At 58.6% G+C, this 20,066-nt stretch overlaps 1 protein-coding gene across 1 annotated transcript; it reads left to right on the top strand.

Moving 5' to 3' along the window:
* Positions 1–3,209: 3,209 nt before the first annotated feature.
* On the top strand, positions 3,210–18,810 carry MARCHF9 (membrane associated ring-CH-type finger 9). Its single transcript, XM_030558398.1, has 4 exons — positions 3,210–3,581; positions 14,101–14,256; positions 15,196–15,388; positions 17,912–18,810. Exons 1-4 carry the CDS (start codon positions 3,210–3,212, stop codon positions 18,241–18,243), a joined length of 1,053 nt encoding a protein of 350 aa, XP_030414258.1. The 3' UTR covers positions 18,244–18,810.
* Positions 18,811–20,066: the final 1,256 nt, after the last annotated feature.

The raw sequence follows: 20,066 nt of genomic DNA, 5'->3' as shown, positions 1-20,066 counted from the left end.
CCCAGACCTTTTTGCTACAGGACAGAGTGTAAATTCCAAGTGTCAAGAGAATCAAAAGAAAACCAACAAGATTTGATAAGGGACAATTTAGGATTGTGTGCATTCCAAGGTTTGCAGGGGTCCTTAACACATGGGGGTCACGGCAATACATTACAATGCAACACAACATGCCACTCAGTGCAGTGCTAGGCAACACAACGCAATACAATGCAATTCAACCCAACGCCATGCAATGCAACCCAGCACAGTACGGTGAAGCACCATTCAGTGCAATATAACACAACAAAGAAAAACAACACTGGACAATGCAATGCAGCATAGCACAATGCAACACAGCACCACTCAATGCAATGCAGTTCAGCCCAGCACACCACCATGGCAGTGTCCGGTGCATTGCATTGAGCAGCGCTGTTTCCTTGCATTGTGCTGTGCGGCATTGCATTGCGTGAAACACAATACATGGCAATGTGACATGACACAGTGAAACATAACGCCATGCAACACAATGCACTGCAATGCCACACAGCACAATGCAACACAACACCCCAGGGTATAATACAGCCTAAAACAAGAAATGGGGGAGAGGGGGAGACCCACAACTCTAAGAGGGCGTATCAGTTTCACCCCAGATTTTATTTAAAAACTCTCCTTTATTCTAGTGACTACACATGGCAAGTTTAGTTTTTGCCAGAGAAAGTTGAAAAGAGGTTGAAATAGGCAGGACTTTTTTTTTTCATCTTTAATTAAAGTGTCACTCATGGGGTTGGCAACTGTTGTGCTTTGATTACAAGTCTTGCAGTATTTGGGATTTTTCTTAAAGTCCCAGCTCCTGGAGCCAGACCATCACACGAGAATCCCAGCTTTCGTATTTTAAAAAGGTCACCCTGAAAACGTGTCCCGAGTGTGACCTGAAAGGCTCAGAAACCCAGAAGAAAACTAAAAAGAAACCAGAACGGACTGGTTTTTTTAAAAAACAATCTCAGGATTTCTAAGCCAATCTCATGATTTTGGGGCCTGACTCGTGGTTTTTGGACACTTATGGCTAGCAACACTTCTCAGAGCAAATGGGAATATAAGAACGGCCATATTAGGTCAGACCAATGGTCCATCTAGCCCAGTATCCTGTCTTCCGACATTGGCCAATGCCAGGTGCTTCAGCGGAAGTGAACAGAACAAGCAATTATCAAGTGATCCATCCCCTGTCGTCCAGTCCCAGCTTCTGCTAATCAGAGGCTTAGGGACTCCCGGCCCATCTTGGCTAATAGCCATTGAGGGACCTATCCTTTATCAACTTATCTACTTCTTTTTTGAGCCCTGTTACACTTTTGGCCTTCACTCAACATCCTCTGGCAATGAGTTCCACAGGTTGCCTGCCTCGCTGGGTTCCTCGACTGGTCACCAGAGCTCCTGAAAGAATGACAGCTGGGCATGCAGCCAGAGGGCACCAAGATTAGACCCAGCGCTATGTGGGCAGATCTTCGTGCCCTGCCTGGGTGGTCCAGCGCTTAGGGGGCCAGCCAGGGAGCTGGGAGATGTCGAACAAACACAGCCCTGCTCTGAGGAGCTTCCTCTCTCTGCACTGTGTGTGCAGCACAGAGCACATTGGGTTCTTGGTCCATCTTGTGAGTCAACCGGTGGACACAGATGGAGGTGGTGGTGGGGGACAAAGAAATAGATGGGACATCAGTGGATTAGGTGAGCCACTCACAGCCAAGCTAACAAACCCTGGTCCAGTTTGGTGTAGGAGCCCTGGCTGGGGAGGGATTTGGTGCAGAGTAGCCAGGCTGGGAAATTCACAGCCAAAGTTCCCCTAGTCCAGTCAAGCTGCAGCCAGGGACCTGGGAGCGGGGTGGGAGAGAGCAAAAGACACAGAGCCTCAGCCACTCACCCAGCACTCCAGGCTTGGGGAGGGCAGGGCTGCCCAGAGAATTCAGGGGGCCTGGGGCAAAGCAATTTCTGGGGCCCCTTCCATAAAAAAAAAAGTTGCAATACTATATTCTTGTGAGGGCCCCTGTGGGGCCTGGGGCAAATTGCCCCACTTGCCCACCCTCTCTCTCTGGGCAGCCCTGGGGGAGGGCAGAGCCAGGGATTGCTGGGGAGGAGAACCGTGGGCTGGCTGGGCTCCCCACACCTGCCTCCTTCTGGCTCCTGTCCCTCCTTCTTGGACAGGGGGAAAGTGGGACCTCTCCGTTTCTTTGTCCGGAAGGCTCCCATCTCTGGGGAGGGGAGGACCCCTCTCTGGTCACTTTCACATTTCCCGGGGACTCCCCCACGTGCTCCCTGCGTTGGGGGGGGGAGCGTAGCGAAGCAGCCCTCGCCTCTCCCCCCCCCCCGCCCCGAAATGTTTTATTTAACACGCTGCTGTACCGGAAGAAGAAGCCATATTTCTCCTCTCCAGCCCCGAGCCGCCGCCAGCCCCGGCCATGGCCAGCCCTGCGCCCTAGCCTTCCCGGCGGTGGCTGGGGAGGGGGAGCTTGGCGGGTGGGGGCGCTGAGCCCCCGGAAGGAGGGGGAGCGCTCCGGGCAGCAGCAGCAGCTCCTGTTGCGCGCCGAGCCGCGGTTTTGGAGAGACAATACCCGCGGCGCAGGGCGAGCCCAGCCGGGGCGCGGAGAGGGGGGCGCGGGGCTGGGCGCCCGGCCGCTGGCGGGGGCAGGATGCGGCTCCTCCGGGCCCCGCGTGTCGGCGGGTGAGCGCCTGCCGGGAGGAGCGGAGATGCCCGGAGCCCTGCAGACAAAGGAGCCGGCGCCCCGAGGGGAGGAGGCGGAGAGGGGCGCAGGCTCCCGGGCTTAAGCCCCTTTGGGCCGCCGCTGGAATCGCCGCTCACCATGCCCCGGGGGAGGCAGCAGGACGCGGGCTGCGGAGGGGCCCAGACACCCACCGAACCGGCCCGGCCTTAGGAGAGCGACCGGGGCCGCCCCCCTCCCCTGCCCCTGTCTCCCTCCCCCTCCATCACTAGCTGCCCCCCCTGCGCTCCCCAGTCCCTGCGCCCCCGGAGATGTGTCCCCCAGGCGGTGCTGACCCCTCTCCCCCTCGTTGCCCCCTCGAGGCCCCCCCACAGGCCCCCTCCTCCCCTTCTGCCGGTGCGGCGGGCGCCGCGCAGGGACAGAGCTAAGCGCCCCCCTCCGCCCCGTGCGCCCCCTCGCTCCGTGCGCCCCTCGCCCCTGCCCCAGCTCTCCGAGGCGCGGCAGCCGCTGGGCCCGGGGTAAATGATGTTCAAATACCGGATCCGCATGTTCTTCAACGAGCTGAAGCTGCTGGTGCTGATGCGGCGGGGCCGCCCGGAGCCCGAGCCCGGAGCCGGGGGGAGCCGGGCGCCGGGGGGCAGCGGCTGCGGCTGGCCCCCCTTCGCCGACTGCTCGGCCCGGCAGGACGATGAGGCCGAGTACTACGGGGGGGTGGCCGAGCCTCGGCCCCGCAGCCTGGCCTTGGAGGAGAAGGAGCCCCGGCCGCCGCCCCCCGGCCAGCAGCCCGGCCAGCAGCCCGGAGCCGGGGGGGCCCTGGACACCGTATCTCTCAGCAGCAGCCTGGACAGCGGCATGAGGACCCCGCAGTGCCGGATCTGCTTCCAGGGGCCCGAGCAGGTCAGTGGGCGCCTCGCTGGGGTGCGGGTTAGCGGGGTTACCAGGAGTGAGTGGTGCAAGGGAGTTACTGGTGTGAGGGGTACCGGGGGTTACCGGGGTTACTAGGGGTTAGGGATGCCGGGGATTACCGGGGTTACTAAGGGTGAGGGGTGCCTGGAGGTACTAGGGGTGCCCGGGGTTCCTGGAATTACTAGAGGTGAGGGGTGCCAGGGGTTATGGAATTACTAGAGTTTAGGAGTGCTAGGGAGTTACCAGGGTTACTAAGGATTAGGGGTGCTGGGGAGTTACTGGGGTTACTAGGGGTGAGTGAGAGCAGCAAAGAATCCTGTGGCACCTTATAGACTAACAGACGTTTTGGAGCATGAGCTTTCGTGGGTGAATACCCACTTCCTCAGATGCATGTCAAGGGGTGAATGGTGCAAGGGGGTTGGTTACTAGGGGTGAGGGGTACCAGGTGGTTATCAGGGTTACTAGAGGTTAGGGGTGCCAGGGGGTTACTAGGAGTGAGGGATGCCAAGGGGGTTGTGAGGGATAGACTCATAGACTCTAGGACTGGAAGGGACCTCGAGAGGTCATCAAATCCAGTCCCCTGCCCTCATGGCAGGACCAAATACTGTCTAGACCATCCCTGATAGACATTTATCTAACCTACTCTTAAATATCTCCAGCGATGGAGATTCCACAACTACAAGGGGCTTTCTAGTGATGAGAGGTGCCGGGGGTTATCGGGGTTACTAGGGGTGAGGGGTGCAAGGGAGTTACTAGGGATGAGGTGTCAGGGGGTTACTAGGGGTGAGGGGTGTCAGGGGGGTTACTAGAGGTAAGGGTTGCAGGGGGTTACCGGAATTACTAGGGGTGAGGGGTATCAGGGGGTTACTAGGTTTGAGGGATACCAGGGGGTGAAAGGTGCGAGGGAGAGATCGTGGATGGAGGTACCAGGGGATGAGAGTGCTGAGTGATTCTCAGGGGCAGGGCAGGCAGGATGGAGGGTCAGTGTGTGGGGAGGATGCCCGGGCCTGCCTGATGGTGAATGTGGCCAGTGGGTTGGTTGCTAGGAGGTGAAGGTGCCAGGCAGTGCTAGGTTGTGGCTGGTTATCAGAAGACGAAGGTGCCAGGGCATGGGCCACAGTAAGGATAGAAAGATGTTGGAGGAGGCAAGAATGCCAAGGTGCAACAGGGGGTCAGTCAGATACCAAGTGGCGAGAATGCCAGTGGACAAAGTGTGAGCACAGGCCAGGGGTCTGTACAGCAGGCAATGCCAGGTCTGTGCCTCGTGGCAAGGGGGTGGGTTCTGTGCACCAGGCAATGCCAGGTCTGTGCCTCGTGGGAAGGGGGGTGGGTTCTGTGCACCAGGCAATGCCAGGTCTGTGCCTCGTGGCAAGGGGGGGCGGGTTCTGTGCGCCAGGCAATGCCAGGTCTGTGCCTCGTGGGAAGGAGGGTGGGTTCTGTGCGCCAAGCATTGCCAGGTCTGTGGCTCGTGGCAAGGGGGGTGGGTTCTGTGCGCCAGGCAATGCCAGATCTGTGCCTCGTGGCAAGGGGGCGGGTTCTGTGCGCCAGGCAATGCCTGGGTCTGTGCCTCGTGGCAAGGGGGCGGGTTCTGTGCGCCAGGCAATGCCTGGGTCTGTGCCTCGTGGCAAGGGGGGTGGGTAGTTATGGTGAAGATGTCCAGGGAGGGTGTGTGAATTGTTCTCCTGGCCCTCTGAGGCAATGCCAGTGCTTAGACGAAGTGGTCTTAGTGGGCACTGTTTGTCCCTTATTTTGCGGACTGGTTCCTTGCGGGGCAATGTCCTCTCTAGCCCCCCCCCCCCCTCTGCTCCCCCCTCAAACCCCGGGACTGGGTCAGACCCACCCTTGGGGTGCTGTGGATGGACGTCGTGCTGCTTAGGGGGTGGGTTGGCAGGACAGGTCTGGGCGTCTGGGGGGATGTGGGCACAGTCACTGGGATAGAGGAGTGTGCAGCTTGCACTGAAATCCTGGGGGGATAAAGGACACTCTGGAGATTTCAGGGGCTGCACTAGGGTTACAATAATGCCCAGGCATTAGCCAGACCTAGCTTGTGGGTGTGTTATTTGGGGCCAGGGCGGAGAAGCCTTGTGTCTCGGCCCATGTCGGCCTGGCGCGGAGCATGGTACCGACGGCTCGCGGGCTGCCCCCAGAGCATGCAATGCATGCGGTGTCCAGCAGCCCTTTTCCCTGCCGCCGAAATGCAGCCACCTCTGGGGAGGGGTGCAGCCGCTGCTTAGCAGTGCGAGAGGGTGGACTCGTTCAAATGGCACGGCAGCGGGACGTCTAAGGGATCTGGTAATTCCCTGAGTTGGAAGTGGGGTGCCGGGGATAACACTGTGACTTTTGTGAGAAGACTTGGAAGCTTTTTAATGGCCAAAGGCGTGTGGTGGCTTCGGAAGTGTCTCATCCCAGTAGCAGAAGGGCCTAGGCAGAGTGCTGGGTGGCACAGGGTCTCAGGGGAGATCGCCTCCTGCTGAATCTCCAGCTGGCTGCAGCCACCTGGCCAGTCTCCCATCTGAGTAATGCCCAGATCTAACCCAGCAAGACCTCCTGCAATCCCAGGCAGAGGTCCTCCGAGATGCATAAGACGTGGTATCTGTAACTCCAGAGGGAAAGCACTGCTTGCCTTTGAGAGCCGGGGGTGACCATAGGCAAGGCAGATGCCCGACGTGGCGCTGAACTCGCTGGCCCAAGCCGATGGGGGTGCCCCTCATTTGGACTGGCAGGGGGAACCTGGGGGAGGAGGGGAAATGAGAGAAAAGCAGGAGGTTGGAACCGTGGGGTAGACGGAACCCTCCCTCCATCCCCACCCGTTGGCCCCGCTTCTCGGCAGACACAGACCTGCCTGCGCCGGAGGGAGGCGGGATATTTATGCTGGGATTTGGGAACTGTTAATTAATCCTTCCCCTTTGAGACCAGGCGGCCGCGCTACTTACCGTGCAGAGCTTGTTCTGCCAGTGCTGGTGCTGCCGGATGTCCCGGGGAAGGGGAACTCCTGGTTTGAACAGGCCTGGGCCACGGAGTCATGGAGGGCGCGAAGTCTTTCTAGGAACCGCCGAGGCGTGGCTAGAGCAAGGCACGTAGGTCCGTGCCCCTCAGCTGGAGCTGGGCAGATTAAAGGGGCAAAGAGGAAAGGATTGGGGCTGAGGATCTGGGGTGGGCGGACTCCAGTGGGAACCCCCTCCCTCTTCCTGGGGGAGTCCTTGGAGCATTTTAACCCCTGCAGCTCCGAAGAGGGAATGGGTATGAGGCCAGCAGGATTTTTTTGGCCTTGAAGATCTCAGCTGGAGTGATTTAGGGTTTGCACTAGGGCTGGGGGACACTGAGAGAGGGGACTGGGCCCATTTGGAGCTAATGCACCACAACTCCCTCCTGGCCAATAAGCATTACGGAGGGAAGGTAAACACTCCAGGTAAATATATGTGTGTGTGTGTTGCGGGGAGGGCGGGTGTTGCGTCTCTGCCTGTGCTGCATACACCGGAATGTGCCGGTGGGGACATGGGGGTGTTTTTGTGCACATTCATGTGTGGTCCCATGTGCCTATGCAAACGCGTGGGTGTATGCCTGTTGGTGTATGGGTGTGGCTGGACACCTGTGCCCCCGTGCCTGTAGACCTGTGTGAGCCCACACCTCTAGGTGTGTATGTTCATACTTATTACATGGATATGTGTGCACACATGTGTTTGTGCATGCTTCAGTGCCTGTGCCTCTTGAGATTCCAGTGGGGGGCTCCCGCCTGGATATTCCCTGTGCCCCTGCAGGGAGTGTCCCCCCCACCCCCCGGAAACACCACCAGGGATTGGACCCTGGGCCGATCCAGCATGTCTCCATCTCCATCCCAGCCAAAGCACCTCGTTAGGGGCTGACGGGCCTGGTGCGTCGGTACCAGCTCGCTCTGGTCTTGGTGATGGAGATGGCCCAGTCCCCACCAAAGAGGCTGGGCTCTTTGGCCTCCCGAGGCCCTGGCGTCTGAGAGAGGAGCTCTCCAGGCCAGGACCAAACACATGGGCCAGCTGGGGCGACAGCATGGCTGGGACACCCGGAAACCAGCCAGGGCAGCACTGGGTGGGAGGGTTGGGATCGTGGGAAGCCCCTGCAGCATAGGCAGCCAGATATATGGGCCCATGGTGCCTGTGCTCCAGCAATATCCAGGAACGTGGGCCCGGCTCCAACAATGTTTGGGCTGATATATTCAGAGCTGTCCCATCTTGGGCTTCAGGGGGACGTGGGGTCCTGGGTGGCCTGAGGGGTTAGCGGAGGGCCTGGCACCGATGGCAATGAGTGACCTGGCCCCAGCCCACCCTACCCCACTTCTTCCCGCCTCTGCTCTGCCCCCTCCTTGCCCCATTCCACCCCTTCCCCCAAGCTCCTGGCCGTCTCTTCCCGCCCTGCCCCACCTCTTCCCGCCCCTGCTCTGCCCCCTCCCCAACCCCTCCACCCCTTCCCCCAAGCCCCCGCCAGCCTCTTCCCGCCCACCCAAAAATCCTGGCTCCCAGCCCCTATGCTAACCAGCTAGCCCCCACTCCCTTCTCAGAGCTGGGGAAAGAACCCAGGAGTCCTGGCTCCCACTCCTGTGCTTTAGCCACTAAACCCTAATCCCAGGGTCCATATCCTCCTGTGTGGACCCCGCCCCCATCCTGCTGTTATACCCCTTCGCCTGCTCTGCTCAAACTGCGAGCCCTGGGGCACAGGGACTGTCTCTCGCTCTGGGTCTGTGCAGCTCCTGGCACGACAGGGCCCCAAGCCTGGTTGGGGTCCCTGGGGTGCCACCACAATACAGCAAATGACTCATACTAAGACACTGAGCTGTGAGCAATGTGTGTATCCTGGCAGCACCCACCAGGTGCCTGGCGCTGCCCACCTGCTGGCAAGGGACAGCCCCCGCCCCGAGAGGCGTTCACCTGAGGAGGGGAAACGCTCCTAGGGAATCACAGTCCTGGATCCTTCGCTGCCCCATGTCCCACCCTGGTGCCAGTCGCCTGCAGCCACGGTGGCCCAGGGCAGCCTCCCCTGCAAAGGGTGCAGCGTGTGGGGGAAATGTTGGGGTGGGAGCTGGCAGACAAGGGGAGATGGCTGCATCGCTGGGATGCGGGGAGAGGAAGGTGCTGGGGCCACGTGGTAAGAGCTGAGTGGACCAGTGGGGGAAGGGGTGGGCAGAGGGGTGCTAAGCGGGGAGGAGGGCAGGGGGGCGCAAAGTGGAGGGGCAGAGCAGTGGGGTTCTCAGTCATGGCCCAGAACGTTACAGTGTTAGGTGCTGTACGTTATTTATTAGGTGTATTAAGATAGCATCTAGGAACCCCAGTCATGGTCCAGGACCCCATCACGCTAGGCTCTGTGTGTTATTTATGCATTATAGGAGTGGGATTTGCTATGTGGCCCAGGGGCTGCCCCTGTGGGACTGGGATGGGTCGCTGTCCCAATCCTGCGGCCAGGACTCCCAGAGCTCAGAGCTCTACCCGCCTGCCCTGGGGACTGGGCTGTTTGCCCCGTGTGCCGTCTCCAGACATCATGTACAAGGGAGCCCTGCCCAGCGGCCCCGAGTTAGAGGTGCCTTTGCCCCCATCCTGGCTGGGGTTGGGGGGGTCGCTCAGACACATTCTCAGGTGTGTGTGCTTGGGGGGTTTCTCCATTGTTCCCATGGAGTGAAGGGGGGATGCACCACTGTTCTCCGGGGGAGTGCCCTGGTGTACGGTTAGCCCTCAGGTGCTGGCATTGCCGGGATGGTTCTGTCCGGAGCACCGAGCCGAGCTCCATGCTAAAAACGGGCTTGGCTGTTGTCACAGAGTCCCCGGGCGATGCTCTGGAACTGCTCCCCACAAAGCCAGTCAGGACTTTGGGGAGCCTCCTCTCCCTTGGAGCAGACTTGTTCAGGGCAAGAAACTCACACGGCTTCACCTCCTGGGTCTGACCTTGGAGCATTCAGCATCTGCCCCTCTGTGCGCTTCCCACAGCAAGTCCGCCCAGGCGGGGTCCTGGGGAATCCAGGGGGTCCTGCACCCCCACTTTGCAATCAGACGTGACTCTCAGCCAGCCAGTAAAACAGAGGTTATTAGATGACAGGAACACGGGCTAAAACAGAGCTTGTAGGTACAGTGAATTGGACCCCTCAGCTGGGTCCGTTTTGGAGCCCAGGCAGCCAGACAACCCCATCTGCAGTCACTCCTCATCCCCAGCCAGCCCCAAACTGAAACTCTGTCCAGCCCCTCCTTTGTGCCTTTGTCTCTTTCCCGGGCCAGGAGGTCCCCTGATCTCTTTGTTCTCCCACACCTTTAGCATCCCCTTGCAGGAGGGAAGGGCCCGGGCCATTAGTTGCCAGGAGTGTCGGCCAGAAACTGAGGCCCCCACACAGTATTCAGAGGAAATATTAGAAACATTCCCACTTTGTCACAGCCGGGTGCTGAACCCGGTGGCTCCGGCCCCAGATCCCCCTGAGCCTAGACCAAACCTGCAGCGGGACGGGTGATCAAAGGGGGCCTTCATTAAAGAACAGCGCCTGTGAGAAACGGAGCCGTGGGCGTGGCGCCATTTTGTTTGTCCCACGTGGCCTTAACAATGGACCGGCGCAGGCCGTCCAAACTCCCCATGGGACTAAAGCTCCCGGGGGCGCCAGCTCCATCTGAGGCTCCGTTCTCTGGGGGCTGCTGGCAACTCTTGGCCGTTTGGTTTTCATTTCTCCTGCAGCAGCGAGGGGCAAACGCTATTTCCTTCCAGCGAGCTCCCCTGAGAACTGTCCTCTTGCAAAATGGCTGACATCTCCTATTGCTCTGCACGGAGCGGAAGTCGCAAGGGCCCTCAGAGAAGCCTGGGCTGTCAAGGGCTGGGAACCAAGAGCGGGAGTGGCCGTCTTGAAAGAGGGCAGCTTCCCTGGAATGTTGTGAGCAAAAATAAATGACCATTAGGCCTAAAAATGCCTTTCAAAAGCTACCTGTGGCACCAGAGCCCTCCCTCTCTGTACCTTCATATTCAGGCCCGGCCCAGCCCTTGCTGCAAGTTAGAGCAGCCTAAAGGCTGCTCTAATTTGTGCTCTGCTTCCCCTGGCCCCGTGGAGCCAAGAATACCCAGAATGCAGTGCACTCCGGCCATGGCCCCCAAGCCACCAACTATGCCAGGGGCTTGGGTTCGGTGCGCATGAGCAGAGCCCTTAGGCCTTAGGCCAGCTCAGCCACCAGCCACCCTCATGAAGGCCTTTGGGAATCCAGCCTCTGAAGCAGACATCAGTCGGTGCAGCCGTGGGCACCGCTCTCCAGCCTCTCCAGCTGGAGCCCGGGTGGGATCACACAAGTAAATGCCCCTGGGCCTGCTGGGGAGAAAGGGCCCAGGAGACTTTTTCACCAGATGGGGCATTTGAGGAGCCAGAGCAGGCCCCGGTGATCTGTGCCAGGGGCTGGTGTGGGCCAGCCCAGTGGGGAGACGGCTCAGAACCCCCTACCCTGCCTGGGTCCGTCTCTGGATGCCTGCACCGGTGTGGGGTCAGCCAGCTGTGAAACTGGCAGATGCGATCCGCTGTGCAGTAACCAGACAAGCTTGGCATATGTGCGTCCTCTGCCTCATGGCACGGGGCCGGCAGGGAGAGGACCCCAGTGGGGGTCGTGGCACTCCTGCAAGCTGCATCTCCTGCTCCTGCCTGCCTCCAGCTGCACTGTCAAAGGTCAAAGCAGAGGCAGCCCTGAGGGGTGCTAGCTGACACACACACACAGACAGTGTCGTCCAGGACATCCCAGAGTTTGGGTTTCTGTTCCTGGGCTCTGGGGGGCCGGTGACCCCTCTTCAGCTGTTGAAGTGACCAAGGTCCCTCTGAGTCAGCTGCTGTCTGTGGGTCTGTTCCCCACCTCTGCGGCCTGGGCTCTGCCGGGTTGTCACAGCCTGTGCAGCGCCATGCTGAGTGCAATGTCCCAGGTACCTTGGTGTGGGGGCTTGGCTGGGTGCAGGGGGCTGGAGTCCTGGCTCCAGTCCTGCCAGATCTGGGTTTCCCGTGGGGAGAAGGCTGCATGTCCCTGGATTATGCTCCCCATCAGGGAAGGGTGTCAGCACTTTGGGGCGCCCGGCCTGCTCTGTCTCTGCTCCAGGACTCCGGTCAGTTGTCCTGCGGGGTCCCAGCTCAGCAGGATCCTCAAGGCAGTCAAGGGCCTCGCAACGGGCGCCACCCATTACCCATCACACCCGTGCCCCCAGTGTGCCCTGGGCTGGGGTCTCTGGTGCAGGAGAGGGGGGCCAAAGCCATGGGTAGAGAGGCTGGGGGAGGGGAGCCTCATGGAGAGCCCCGCACTGTCTGCTGATCAGGCAGAATAGCAAAGACGCTAATTAAGGGAGAGGGAGGGGGGCGAGGGCAGCAGGGACACCGGGGAGCTGCGATCGGGGTCTGTCTGTGACGAGCTGCTGAGCGGGGAGCACAGGAAGGAAAAGCCAAGTGATGGTCATTACCATGCCAAAGTTACCCAGCGAAGGGTAGGTGATGGGGTCAGGGCGCTGGATCAGCACTGCCACGGGGACGGGATTCCAGACCAGGGCAAGAGGTGGGGTTGGGATGGCAGGGGGGCTGCAGTCAGGATTGAGGGGCATTGGTAGAGCTGGGGGGCAGGGCTGGGATGGCAGGGGGGCTGCGGCCAGGATTGAGGGGCATTGGCAGAGCTGGGGGGCAGGGCTGGGATGGCAGGGGAGCTGCAGGTTGGGATTGAGGGGCACCGGTAGAGCTGGGGGGCAGGGCTAGGATGGCAGGGGGGCTGCAGGTTGGGATTGAGGGGCACCGGCAAAGCTGGAGGGGGCAGGGCTGGGATGGCAGGGGAGCTGCTGGTTGGGATTGAGGGGCACCGGCAAAGCTGGAGGGGGCAGGGCTGGGATGGCAGGGGAGCTGCAGGTTGGGATTGAGGGGCACCGGTAGAGCTGGGGGGCAGGGCTGGGATGGCAGGGGAGCTGCAGGTTGGGATTGGGGGGCACCGGCAGAGCTGGGGGGCAGGGCTGGGATGGCTTGGGGACTGCAGGTTGGGATTGAGGGGCACCGGCAGAGCTGGCGGGCAGGGCTGGGATGGCAGGGGGGCTGCAGGTTGGGATTGAGGGGCACTGGCAGAGCTGGGGGGCAGGGCTGGGATGGCATGGGGACTGCAGGTTGGGATTGAGGGGCACCGGCAGAGCTGGGGGGCAGGGCTGGGATGGCAGGGGGGCTGCAGGTTGGGATTGAGGGGCACCGGCAGAGCTGGGGGGCAGGGCTGGGATGGCAGGAGGGCTGTGAGTCAGGACTGAGGACCTTCAGCCGAGCTGCGTGTGGTGAGCCCAGCACCAATCACCTGGCTTCTCTGAACGTTGCCTGCTCTTTTCCGAGACGCTTTGTAATGCTGTTGCAGCTCCGAACAGCCGGGAAGGGAAGGGATCCCCCTGGCCCAGCACGGAGCATAGCTAGCCCAGGCTTCCTAGGACAATGACCCCATCTCTGAAGGCAGCTGCTAGCACATAGCAAAGCCCCGGGGTTTCCTCACATCTCAGCTCCCCCCGCCACCCTCCTTCTCCGCTCTGCAGAATGTCATTGCCTCTCCTTTGAAGGGGGGATTGTCCCCAGCCCCTGGCACAGCCAGCCAGGGCTCCTCTCAGCCCCACGCAGCTGGGCATAGTCCCACCGTCAGACCAGCATCTGCAGCTCCCTCTGCAGGGAGCAATCTGCAGTCCGGTGTGCGGAGCTGCGGCTAAGGTGGGGCTCCTCGGGGGCACCATCACGTGGCCTCCCCCCACCTATGCCATGGGAGGGTCCAGCCGAGATTTTGCACCCAAAAGGAACAGTTAGAAAAAAACAAAGATTTTATGCAAAACTTGATGGGACTTGGAGTGTCATCATGGGGGCTTCATCCTCCCACCGCTGTGCACCCACTTAGGGATACATGGAGATGGGGCAACACCATCATCCATCCAGCTCCTTCTATCTGTCCATCTCCATACACACCTATCTAGCTATTTATCCCCATACACCCCACCTACCTATCTATCCCCATATACCTTATCTAGCTATCTAGCTATCCATCCATCCCATGGACCCCCTCTATCTATCTATCTATCTATCTATCTATCTATCTATCTATCCCCGTCTACCTCCTCTATCTATCTATCTGTCCATCCCCATCCATCCCATCTATCTATCTATTGTGCCATCACCATGGTATGTAAGCACCAATTTCCTGTGGTTGTAAAACTGACTGATGGCTACGGTTTTTGGGAGGGATGACCTCGTGACCCCTGATGAGGGAACTCGCCGGCACTCTGCTGGCCCAGTGTCTCCATGAAGCATCCTTAGTGCTTCCTGTCAGGAGGCATGAAATATTTATGCTAATTGCTCCCCCCTCGGTCAGCGCATCAAGTAGACGAGGCTAATAAACTGCTGTTTAAATCTTAGCGGCCTAATGGAGCATGGCCTCTCCGGGTGCTCGCTGGGGCCGCAGGGCAGGGAGGGTTGGTGTTACCCAGCATCCCCTTGCAGAGCCTCCCCACCACCACTGCCAGCTCCTAACCCCAGGGCCTGTTCGCTTTGCAGGGGGAGCTGCTTAGCCCATGCCGATGTGACGGGTCCGTCCGCTGCACACACCAGCCCTGCCTGATTCGCTGGATCAGCGAGAGGGGCTCTTGGAGCTGTGAGCTGTGTTACTTCAAATACCAGGTGTTAGCCATCAGCACAAAGAACCCCCTGCAGGTGAGTGGGGGGCACCCCGGCGTATGGACACATGCACGCTCCGGCGCTGACACGGACCCACACACCCGCACGCGTGTGCACACGCGCTAAGCACACACCCTGACACTGATCCAGGGCCATTGCACTCCTAGACGACTGACAACCTCAGGCTAGCCCAGCCCTTAGCTCCCCTCCCACAGCTCTGTTGGTGCCCCTCAATCCCAACCCGCAGCCCCCTTCTCCCATCCCTGAGCTTCCACCTCCGCTGTCCCGATGGGCACCTACAGGAGTGCAAATCAATTGCCCGGCATCCAAACGTTCCTCAGAATCCACTTGACAGAGACCACACCTGACTTGACTTTATCCTGGTTCCAGGAGCGGCGCCAGGATTTCTGGCGCCCTAGGCAGAATTCAGGGGACAGCATTTTGTGCGCGCCCCATGGGGCGCGCGGGAGCTTCCGGTTCCACTCCCATCACGCCGCCAAAGAAGGACCCTCCGCCAAAATGCCGCAGGCGACAGCTGCTCAATTGCCTGCCACTGTTTTCCGCGGCACATCGGCAGAAGGTCCTTCTTCAGCAGCGCAACGGGAGTGGAACTGCAAACTTCCATGTGCCCCAGGGGGAGTGCACAAAATGCCACCCCCCCCCCCCCGAATCCTGGCACCCTAGGCGACCGTCTAGGGTCGCCTAATGGAAGCGCCGGCCCTGCCTGGTGCACTGGCAGCGGCTGCCCTTCCCTGGGTCTCCTAGCCCCTGTGTTTTCCTCCCCCCAACCCACTGCGGCCCCAGCCCCATCCCCCCAAACACCAGATCCTTTGGCCTCTCTGATTCCCTTGCCACACATCGTGTGCCCAGCCACTAGGATCTCCATACCCCACAGTTCCCAGCTCCCTCTGATCCCCCAACGCCCCACCCTGCACCCGATCCGGTAACCCATCATGGCGCCTTCTTCCCTTGCAGTGGCAGGCGATTTCCCTGACCGTCATCGAGAAGGTGCAGATCGCAGCCATCATCCTGGGCTCCCTCTTCCTCATCGCCAGCATCTCCTGGCTCATCTGGTCATCCCTCAGCCCCTCGGCCAAGTGGCAGCGGCAGGACCTGCTCTTCCAGATCTGCTACGGCATGTACGGCTTTATGGACATTGTCTGCATAGGTGAGAGCCTGGTCCGTCAGGTCCCCCCACCCCAGCCGTGGGCTCCCTGACTTCCCCTGTCCACCTCCTCTGGCTGGAGCTAGGCAGTGCATGCCAGAGCAGTAACTAAAAGGTGACTCTATCTCATCCCCCCACCCTCTGTTGCCCACCCCCTTCAGCTCTGGGTATGGTGGGGCCATCAGAGTACGGAGTACTGGGAAGAAGGACCTACCTAACGTGCGATGCACGTGGGGTTTGGGTGATGAGGGGCTAGCCTGGGACTCAGGAGAACTGGACTCGGTGCCCGGCTCTGCCACTGCCTTGCTGGGTGATCTTGGGCACGTCACTGCCCCGCTCTGCGCCTCGGTTTCCCCACCCTTTCTCTGTAAGACTGTATGTTCATCAGGGCAGGGACGGGCTCTTCTCCGTACAGCACCTCGCGCAGTGGGGTCTTGGCTGGGATCTCTAGGGGCTCCTGCTGTAAACAGGCATCCCTCACTGGCAATAAACCCCCACCTGATTGCAATGACGCCTGTTAATTAAAAGCGAATGAAGCGGACTCAGGACTGGGACAAGATTGGCAGCGTTCAATGATGGACTCTGCAGGTGGCAGAGACGAGACGATTACCGGCTGGGGCTTTGTGGCTGGAATGATGAGCCACCAGCTGCAAATGAAGGGATGGGTTGTAAATTTCCGATTGAGTCAGCGGCTACGTGTGTCCCATTGTGCCCGCATTAGGAAACGCGAGAGGTCGGACTCACAGCCAATAGGCAGGATCCCATGATAGTGAAATGGGAGAAATGTACTTAGAAATGTTCGCACGTATTTGGTGCCTTCCCCACGTGTGAAAAATTTACAGTAATAGGGCCTGATACAATCAGGAATAATGATTATCAGATAGAATAATAAGGTAGAATAATAATTAATAGATAATAAAAAGCAATAGTTATAGTTTAATAATACTCTAATTAAATAATAACTAGAATAATTAATTGATAATTATTCTAATTATGACTAATCTAGTATAATAACAGATCATGATGATTATATTGCAATAATCTAATATTAAAATATTAACATAACAAATTGTTAGAATGATAATGAATACACACTAATAACAGAATTTTAATAAAATAATACTTATAGTTCAATAATATAATAAAACACTTAATAGCTAGAATCATAATTAATCAGTAGAATTAAAAATAAGAATGAATAGTCAGCCAGCCCATTCTGAAATGATTATTTATTTATATTACTGTTATGCCGGTGGGCCCCAACTGAGAACATCAGGCCTCCATTGTGCCGGGCGCTGTACATCCATATAGCAAGAGAGAGTCCCTGACCTAAAGAACTTACAATCTGCATAGACAATGGGTGTCAAGGAAAACTGAGGCACGGACAGGGGAAGGGACGTGCCCAAGGTCACCTGGACGGGCAGCGGTACCCACACGCCTACCATGGGAGCAATATGCCCACCCAGGACAAGCAGGGCTCAAAGTGAAGGACCCCGCCCCATTTCCGAGCCCACCCGCTGGGCCAGACCTGTGCACATTTAAATGAGATATGCCATGGCTGAGTCAGCAGTGTGCCCTTGTTGCCAAGAAGGCTAATGGCATTAGTAGGAGCATTGCCAGCAGATCAAGAGATGTGATTATTCCCCTCTACTCAGCGCCGGTGAGGCCACTTCTGGAGTATTGCATCCAGTTTTGGTCCCCCCGCTACAGAAGGGATGTGGACAAATTGGAGAGAGTCTAGTGGAGGGCAACAAAAATGATTAGGGGGCTGGAGCACATGACTTATGAGGAGAGGCTGAGGGAACTGGGATTGTTTAGTCTGCAGAAGAGAAGAGTGAGGGGGGATTTGATAGCAGCCTTCAACTACCTGAAAGGGGGCTCCAACGAGGATGGATCCAGACTGTTCTCAGTGGTGGCAGGTGACAGAACAAGGAGCAATGGTCTAGAGTTGCAGTGGGGCAGGTCTAGGTTGGATATTAGGAAACACTATTTCACTAGGAGGGTGGTGAAGCACTGGAATGGGTTCCCTAGGGAGGTGGTGGAATCTCTATCCTTAGAGGTTTTCAAGGCCCAGCTTGGCAAAGCCCTGGCTGGGATGGTTAGTTGGGGTTGGTCCTGCTCTGAGCAGGGGGTTGGACTAGATACCTCCTGAGGCCTCTTCCAACCGTAATATTCTATGATTCTATGGCAACAGGCCTAATCCCGAGGTAGCGCTGGTCTCCACGGGGTCGCACCTGTCAATCTAGGCCCCATCTGCAGCCAGCCCCACCCCCAGCCTTCCCCCTCCCAAACACCAGGCCTCCCCACGCCCTTCCCCAGAAGCTTGCAGTTGTCCATGGAACCTGGAGGGAATTAGGGGTCCCATTCCCACTGGGATCCGAATAGCTGGGCCCTGGCATTTTCCAGAGCCACATTGTCATGAGTGAGTTCCAAGCCCTGGCAGGCCACCATCTCGAGGGACCTGTTTGTTAGCCTGCCCCAGGAGGTCTCACCTCTCTCCTCACCCCCCCGACTTCTCTCCCCTAGGTCTGATCATTCACGAGGGCTCCTCGGTGTATCGAATCTTCAAGCGGTGGCAGGCAGTGAACCAGCAGTGGAAAGTGCTGAATTACGACAAGGCCAAGGACCTGGGGGAGCCCGTTGGCAGCGGGGCGGCCAAGGCCGGGGGCAGGAATTCACGGACGAACCCCTCCTCCGGGAGCGAAAGGAACCCCCGGCGGGGTCAGCGGGTTAGAACGATTTTGAACCATCACTGTGGCTACACCATCTTGCACATCCTCAGTCACCTGCGGCCGAACGAGCCCCGCAGGGGCGCCAGCTCAGGCCGGGAGGTGGTCATGAGAGTGACAACTGTATAACGCCGCCTGGCCGGTGGACGGGGGCGCTGGCGCGAGGAACACCTCGGAGAGCCGCTCCTGCAGGGGGGGGGAACTGCATCCCAGGGAAGGGTGCATGGCAGCTGTCTCCGCCCCACTGTTTCCACCTCATCTTCCTACTCTGGGGGCCGTCCTCCCCGCGTCTTGGCCTGCAACCGGCTAACCTCCCATCAATGTGAAAATTCCTGTGGGGGAAGGGACCGGGCTGGCCCCTTCCTGCTGGCTTTACTTGCAACCCCTCCCTGATTGGAGGGATGAGAGAAGATTGTTATCAAACCCCCCCCCCAGCGACGACTGATCCAGGGGGCCGAGAACGAATGTGCTTACCTCATCATCGGTCAAACTACAATCCGATCAACTCTCCCCAACCCCAACTCCCCGCCCACCCTGCCGTGAGTCTCCGCCCCGGAGACGCCAGCTGGAAAGGCTCTGAACTCCTCGTTCCCCACCCCCAAAAAAAAGGTGCAATAAACACATTTCTAAAGCAAAATGGGATCCGGCAATAAGATACCTGTACATTTCATCTTTAATTGAATGCATGAGAATCTGTCTCCCCTCTCCCTTTTCTCCTGTCGTGGGAGGATAAAGAATCATTTATATGCAAATGGTCGGCTCCAAGGCCATCTCTCTCTTTCTTTAAAATCCTTAATCCTGCCAGCTGGGAATTCTCGGTGGGGCAGAAGGGGGCTGTAAGGGCTCACCCCCAGGATGTGCGGGGGGGGCGGCATTGCTGTCAAACAGCTCTCAAGAGGTCTGTCTTGTCTCGTCCCTTGCAAGCCCCAGCCTGGTGTATGTTCAGCTCGGCTCTGGGGAGCCTTCATTGAAAGGTGGCTCTGGCCTGCCCTGGACTTGACCTTAAGAAGAAATTGGCCGTATCGCTGGGAAGGAAGAACGGCCCAGTGGCTAGAGCACTGGTTTGGCTCTTCAGGGATCTTCGCCACAGATGATGGGTGTCTTCCCGGGGCTGCAGTTCCTTGTCCGGATAATGGGGTAACAGCCTGGCCCTACCTCACAGGGGTGTTGTGAGGACAAACCATGGTAGCATGTGGGGGGCTCAGATTCTTGTGGGTGACCTGTGAGCACTGTCTGTTGATAATCCATCTTTGCGATCATTGTCTTCAAAGCTAACGTCCTAGGGAAGTGTTGCAGGGTGGGATTTGTGAGGGGGGTTGGGGGGGCACTGGTTTGTGCGGGCGGCGGGGGGAGATTTCCCTGCCCTATAGCTGCTGCCTTGAGGTTTGCTTCTGTTCGCTGCTGCAGGATTGGGGGCAGGAGGGGCTCCATGGGGAGGAATTAGCACTCTGCTCTCTGGAACTGCAGGGGATAAATGCTTTCCGGGCATGGTCCCAGATGGAGAGGAGCTTGGGCTGCAGCACAGATCTCGCTGCGGGAGCCTCAAAAGGCCTGAAACATAGAACCCCGGTTCAGCCAAGAATTTGGGGGTCTCATGAACAACCCTCCCCCCCTCCAAAACCTGCTTTCATTTGGGAAATACCACATACCGGTTCAAAGGAGACATTCGGCCCACGCTGCGAAGTGGGTGGGTATCGTCACTGCTGGGTGACGGAGCCCAAGAGAGAGGGGCGCGTCCTGGATGGGGGGTTGCGGCCCTGACTGCCTGGAACACCGATCACCTCTTGCTCAGGCCGGACGAAGAAACTGATCCATGCAGCCACTTGGGATGCCCCTGGTGTTAGAGGCTGGAAATGCTGACACGGCGCTTACAGCCGAGCCAGTGGGGTGAGCAGATCAGGTGCCCCCTTCCTTGCACACCCAGCTCTGGCTTCGTTCCTTTCCCAGCATGT

This window comes from Gopherus evgoodei, chromosome 3 (genome assembly GCF_007399415.2).
Source record: "Gopherus evgoodei ecotype Sinaloan lineage chromosome 3, rGopEvg1_v1.p, whole genome shotgun sequence".
NCBI classification, from domain to species: Eukaryota; Metazoa; Chordata; order Testudines; family Testudinidae; genus Gopherus; species Gopherus evgoodei.
The sequence above is the reverse complement of the archived record's forward strand: the minus strand, read 5'-3'. Positions and strand labels throughout refer to the sequence as shown.